This window comes from Semicossyphus pulcher, unplaced genomic scaffold (genome assembly GCF_022749685.1).
Source record: "Semicossyphus pulcher isolate SPU_LCO1_2020_fin unplaced genomic scaffold, fSemPul1.0.p SCAF_13, whole genome shotgun sequence".
Taxonomy (NCBI): domain Eukaryota; kingdom Metazoa; phylum Chordata; class Actinopteri; order Labriformes; family Labridae; genus Semicossyphus; species Semicossyphus pulcher.
This window is the reverse complement of record NW_027211637.1, coordinates 31,094,440-31,100,838: the sequence shown is the minus strand read 5'-3', so window position 1 is coordinate 31,100,838 and position 6,399 is coordinate 31,094,440. Positions and strand designations below refer to the sequence as shown.

Sequence of the window (6,399 nt, the reverse complement as noted above, 5' to 3'; positions counted from 1 at the left end):
AAAAGCTAGTTTTGCTAAACTGTGATTAGAGCCTTATATTGAATGAATCTTTAGTGGTGCGACACAGACAACGTTATAAACAGAGGCTCTTAAAGTTTGGTGGTGTTTTTACAGGGGTATAAATGTGTAAAGTCCACTTCCACCCAGCGTGTGCATGCAGGTACTTTCCGTGCAGGTTCCCAACACCTTTACATCTGAATCATTTGATCCTGCTTACCAGGTTCAATGTAAAAAGCAGTTTCTAATGAAGCGACGGTGAACCTGGGTGTTGAAGAGCTGCAGTAAAACAAAGACAAGAGAATCCAGTTAGTTATGGCACCTTTTATTGATCTGTTGCACTCACTCCTCGTCGCTCTGTGTAAACAGCCTCAGCTGGATGACACCAGTGTAGAAAAGAACATGCAAAGAGTTTGTCGTCCTGCAGGATGAACAACATGAAGGCCTGCTGTCGTTTAAAGCTCCTCCGACCGCTCCGTCATCCTGAAACGTCCCAGTCGCCTTTAAACTTCTCATTTCTGCATCGAGAAACGTCTTCCTGAGAGGATTCGTCTGCTGCAGCACCAGGACCTGGTGCAGAATCTGCTGGTTTTACTGAAACAAACCGGAGCTCTGGAACATCTGGGAAAGTTCTGGAGCTGGTCTGGTTAAAGAATCTGTATTCTGAAAGGTACTTTAAAAGGGGCTGTGTGGTGAATTAGGCATAAACATTTAGATATTTGGAGGCTTATAAAAAGGTGAATCAAGCTGCCAATAGTGAGATTTTCATTTGTCGAACTCTAAGATTTGTGTAAACTGTTCCAGAAGTTTCAGATCCTCAGATTAAGTTTCAAACATTGAGGTCTTGAACTTTCCTCAGACGCTCCATAGCCCCTGGTTCCTCCTCGTTTTTAGAACATGGTGGACTTGAGGTCCTGACTGAAGAAGGTTCCAAAGTTGAGGTCTCTGGACATCAGCTCCTCCTCCACGTTCTCCAAGGCCCACTTGTGTTCCACGATCTCCAGCGCCTCCCACTCGCTCTGAAACAAACACAAAGAGGGGAGGTGTGAGTCTCTGCTTTTAGTACGAGTTGTTGAATCTGTAAACAGGAAGTTTTATCTGGTTTGTACAGATCAATTATTATTTGGATTCATAAGTGAGCGTTGAGACGAGGACTGATCGGAATCATACACAAAGACACTGCACTTTCAATACAACCTGATGCATTGATCGATAATACACCTGATGTGACATGTTGAGCTTAAATCATTTGTTAGAGCTGTCGGCGCACCTTTCATGGCACGTCTGATCTCTTGTAAGTATTAAAAGTAATGTTTCTTTGTCACAAGGGGTTGATTTTCTCTGATTTTAAAGGTCTTATTTATTTATTGATGTTCCTGTATTCAGCTGAGAAACACGGAGTCACAGAGGGTAATGACTGAAGACGGCGAGCCCAAAAAGATCGTCTTAAAACACCAACAGTCTTTTAATCAGGGTCGTCTTCTGTTCGTGGTATTACAGGATGAAATTATTAAACGCGTGATCTTCAGGTAACAGCTTTCTAAATAATCGGAATATTTGTTGAATGTTTTGGTACAAATTAGAGACTTAGATCATTTCTGTGCTGACGGAAGGTTCTGTCGTCGTACGTGAACATGTGGAAAGAAAACTCCTCACACATCACTTCATCGCGTCTTCAACTTTTCAGCCACGACAGAGTACCATAAGTCTGATCACAGATTACATTAAAAATGGAACCATTCATTATATTTTATAACATTGTGACACTGAATATTTTAACATCTCACCTTGAAAGCCTTGTTGGGGTCGGGGGGCATCGCCATGGCAGCACCTGTCATCTGGTCCTGCATGATCCGTGACTGATCAGCAGCTACGAGTGAACAACAGCTTTAATTAAACTAATCAAAGAAAAGTGACATGAAACAGAAAAGCAGTGAAAGCTTTTCAAACTACAAACTCCAGCTGACTTTCACACTTTTTATTGTGCATTACATTTACACCACGAACTACAAACTGTGCATCGTGTTTCTGTTCGCTCTGAATTTTCCCAAAAGCTTTAAATTCCATGATGGTTGATTATAAAAAGGTTTGCAGATTGGACTTAACATAGCTCAGTTTACTCGCACAGATCTGCACCACTAACAACAAGTTTCATTCCTTCTCTGATTTTAAGAACTACAAACTGTAAGAATCTGCAGTTATCGTCACAATCAGTTTAGGAGTCATAAATATTGTTTTCACATCATTATATAAAAAAACTTTCATTTATCCCGCAGACGTTCTTTAGTTGTTCAAACAGAATAATTAAAATCTGAGCACATAAAGTCGAAGGAATAAGTCCACTAATGTCCTGTGAAAAACAGGACCCAGGACTTTTCTTATCAGAAATGTGAAATCAAAGCGTTCTGAATTGCTCACCGTTGTCCTGTCCCAGTATGAGGCTGTACATGCTCCTCAGTCCAAACACATTCAGGAAGTACCAGGACGCAGAGCTCACCCTGAAACGGTGGAGACCCAAAGCATAAAGATAAATACGCCAACAATAAACACACAAAGCCGGAGTGTGTGAAACTACAGATATTCATGTATTTAACTGAGCAAGTATTATTTAACGTCAAAACGTCCTCCACAGAGCCGTCTACTTTTACATAAATGACACAACGTTATAAAACACAAATGTAAAATCATGTCTGCGTTTCTTTATGATTTTTTCTACATGTTTCTTTTAATTATTTACTTTATATTTCAGGTGTTCAGGTATAAACCTGCACACAGACTGCCCTGTTATACATGTAGAGTCAGTATGTTGAGGAAATTATTATTAAAGGATTGTCTAAAAAAAATACTGTAAATGTTTGAGCGTCTGTCTGTGCTGTGTTCACGGTCTGGTGAAAAGCTCTGGAGTTTACGGTGTTGATTCTCACCAGGAGGCGTCCAGAGACAGCAGGTCGATTCCTCTCTGCAACATCGGCTTGAACCTCAGAGTCAGAGGGAACGGCACCTTGGCTGCATGAAGACAACACCAGACATCTCATAAGGACATCATCAACATCAGCAGGAGGAAGTTAGAGCAAAGATCCTCTCCTGAACACTCGTGTGAATCTATAAACATGTTACTGAAGTGATTTAAGAGACCTAAGAAGTTGCAATAATTATTTCTTCAAGCTGAAAACTTCAGTATCGACCTGTCAAAGAAGAATTATGGCAACAAAATGTTTCCACGCCTCGTCTCATGTTGCAAAAAAACATGTGACCTCCCCAAGCTTTTTGCATTTCCTGATACTTTAATGAGAGAGGTGTTGCACTGGTTTTAAAATGTGCTTCGCATTTAAAGATTATGGACATTAGAGAAAAGGTGGTCTTATTGCTTTTGTGTTCATTTTCTGAGTGTTTCACTACAGTCAAAGATGTAATACCAGCATTTGACCAGCAGATGGCGCCATTTTTGACTGATGCTTTGAAACAGTGAAACTGTTTTCAACTGTTTTTTCTCTCTTCACTATGATGCAGTGTTTTTTTTTTTAGAGGAGCATATTTTTTAAAATAACAAACCAACATGTCCTCAGCGTCTGATGGTGTTGATGAGTGACAGCTGAAAAACTCACTTATGACGAACCCAGAGAAAGCCCAGTTGATCCATCCACCAATCACAATCATGGGCAGGACGTTGGTCAGGTTTCCCTTCATCATGTCTGTCAACATGCTGGTGTCTGCAACACACACACACACACACACACGCACACACACACACACACACACACACACACACACACACTTTACTGTTAGAGTATTTTTTTAGATCCCCATTTACAGTGACAACAACAGTTTGAGGAAGACATCAAATGAGTAATCATCCTCAAACTGCTCTAAAAGAACAAAATTATCTGGATGACAAACTTTTTTATGTTAGCCTAAAACAGCAGGTGAGCCTGAATCCGTTACGTTACGTCTGGAGAACAGGACCCAGAAAAATAAAAACAATTCAAACTATTTAATATCCAAGCATATTATTTTTACCTCTTTCTGTGTTCAAAAAAAGCTGACATAAAATTAAGTGTACTTACAGAATAAAGGCAAATTAAAGTCCTGGATACGTCAAGATAAACTTAGTTATTTCTCTCTCACACACACGATAACACACACTCACCTGTCATGGGGTTCTTGGGGACGACCTTCCTCTTGACCTTCTTGAAGAAGCCGGTCTCTGCGTTGTTGAAGTAATGTTTCCTCATGGCGAAAGACTGACAACAGTAAAAACACACTGTCACAATCAACATGTTTACACACAACAGATTAGAGATGTTCACTTCATACAGTCAGACACATCCAGGTTAAATCCTTTATGGAACTTCATATTTAAATGTTTATAATTATTTCTTTTCAGCTAGTTTGGCAATTTTAATTTTTCATCTCTCTAAACGGTGTGTGTGATAGAGCTTACCTGTCGGGGAATATACTTTCCATTCTCTCTGAGGATGCGGCTGCGCAGGAGCACCTGGCTGAACACAAACACAACCTCACATCAGTCATACCATAGTCAAGTCCACCAGCCAACCAATCAGAGACACAGGCGGCTTTCAGACAGGAAGCTCATCAAAAATAGAGCAGAGAAAACAGACAGCGCTTTCTCCTGCATCTCTACAACATGTTGACATTAAACACTGAACGCGCTGCAGGCCGAGCAGACACTCACCTGTCAGAAACCTGCTCCAGGTCGACCTTCTTGTCACTGTGGAGCAACTGGGTGACGTAGTGACGGATGATCCCGACAAAGAAGGTGATGAAGACGATGGGTAGGACCACCCACAACCGAATGCTGGAGTCCAGCAGGAGCTCTGGACTGGCCATCGCTCTCTGTTCAACCAGCCGACCGAAACTGAGACAGGAAGACACTCTGACAGAGGAAAAGAGCTCACTTATTTTCATGACGCATATAAAACAACAAAGGAATATAGTTGCATTATTTCTTTGCCTCTCTTCTTCTTATACCCTACATATTAAAATGATTTTATGTTACAGTTGTTGAGGCACAGAGACATCGCTCTGATTAAGTTAAACATTAGCTCAAACAGGATCTACCTCCACCTCTGCTGTTTTACTGTATAATAGTTTGTATCTTGTATTGTTCTATCTGTACTGTCGAGTTCTGCTTTCTAAATGTGTATTACATTATCGAGTACAATTATTAAAACAGAATAAAACTGAGGCTAATAGTGAATGATAATCTTAACCTGTAACATATATAACATAAGGGCTATTGAATGTACACTGTAGAATGATGGTTGACTGTAAACCATGAAAGAGAAACTGGTTCTCAGGCTGCAGCACTGCATATTTTCCACCTCCTACCTGATAACCTTTATCAGGTGAGATCGGCCAATCAAGAGGTGCTTCAACACACCTGTTCTGGCTAAAATCACAACTGGTATGTTCATACGCCAGGAAAACACAACTGCTGTTATATCTTGTTTAAAGGCCCTAAAACAATCTAATAGATAGGCCTTTTGTTGTTGAAAGGAGCTGTACAAATAGACTTATACTGCAGGACAGTTTACAGTTGATGGCTACACGACTTTAAATATTCATTAGCCCTACATACTCCGTCAAGCCATGAATAAGTAACACGTTAACTCTTAATACATGAGCTGACATGTAACACACAGCAGTAGGCCTGAGGAGCAGCTAACAGCTAACGAAAACACAAAAACCGGACACTATTAAAGCTCCATTCTTTACTTTTAACGTAACTGAATTTAGCTAAGCTAACCTCTAACTGACACCCAACCAATTTTAATTGAACAACTACAAGCTAATGTTAGCATCCGCACCTGTTTCGCTGAATGGTTAGTTGGCTAAAGGCGCTAGCCGGCTAACTGAGCTAGTTACTCTTTAACCTCTCAGTTACTGTTTTTACAAACCGTTTGTCTTAATGACAGTCGGCTGTGTTTTTTATATGTTGAAAAACGAATGGTTACTGAAAATATTCGAAACACTATGTTTAGAATTAACGTTACTTACCACATTTATGAACTTTGTGAATAAGCGACAGGACAAACACGTTCGGCAGTTTAAAAAAAGAAGAAGAAATACTTCCGGTTTAAGCGGAAACTCGTGATGGAGGTAAAAATAAAATACAAAAAAGAAATAAACCTTAAATTATTAGAAAGCGTGCAAAAAAACAAAAACAAGACAATTTGTAGCAGGAAGAAATTTGTAGCAAGTATTGGAATATAATGTAGAATATATACAAACTTAATACCATATACATCAAGCCATATCATAATCTATTTAAGATGTTAAACGGCATCCTGTGCATTATAGTTGTAAACCAAGGATTCGTTTTTTTATATTTTCTCTTTTTTCTTCATTTGATAAGATGATAATTATAGTAGGATCAAAGCT

At 39.7% G+C, this 6,399-nt stretch overlaps 1 protein-coding gene across 1 annotated transcript; it reads right to left on the bottom strand.

Moving 5' to 3' along the window:
- Positions 1 to 301: 301 nt before the first annotated feature.
- Positions 302 to 6,084, bottom strand: LOC138589764 (ER membrane protein complex subunit 3). Its single transcript, XM_069660209.1, has 9 exons — positions 6,016 to 6,084; positions 4,691 to 4,891; positions 4,439 to 4,496; positions 4,145 to 4,238; positions 3,603 to 3,707; positions 2,922 to 3,003; positions 2,416 to 2,495; positions 1,785 to 1,867; positions 302 to 1,016 (listed from the first exon to the last, which is right to left on the bottom strand). The coding sequence occupies exons 2-9, from the start codon at positions 4,843 to 4,845 to the stop codon at positions 888 to 890; spliced, it is 786 nt and encodes a 261-aa protein (XP_069516310.1). The 5' UTR covers positions 4,846 to 4,891; positions 6,016 to 6,084; the 3' UTR covers positions 302 to 887.
- Positions 6,085 to 6,399: the final 315 nt, after the last annotated feature.

What these genes read in the sequence shown, in the direction of transcription:
- LOC138589764 (XM_069660209.1), bottom strand. Translation starts at nt 4,845, where the DNA reads ATGGCCAGTCCAGAGCTCCTGCTGGACTCCAGCATTCGGTTGTGGGTG. An exon ending in CTGGAGCAGGTTTCTGACAG is followed by an intron (nt 4,497 to 4,690) that starts GTGAGTGTCTGC and finishes GTTTGTGTTCAG; the next exon opens with CCAGGTGCTCCTGCGCAGCC. An exon ending in CTGTCTCTGGACGCCTCCTG is followed by an intron (nt 2,496 to 2,921) that starts GTGAGAATCAAC and finishes CCACCGTTTCAG; the next exon opens with GGTGAGCTCTGCGTCCTGGT.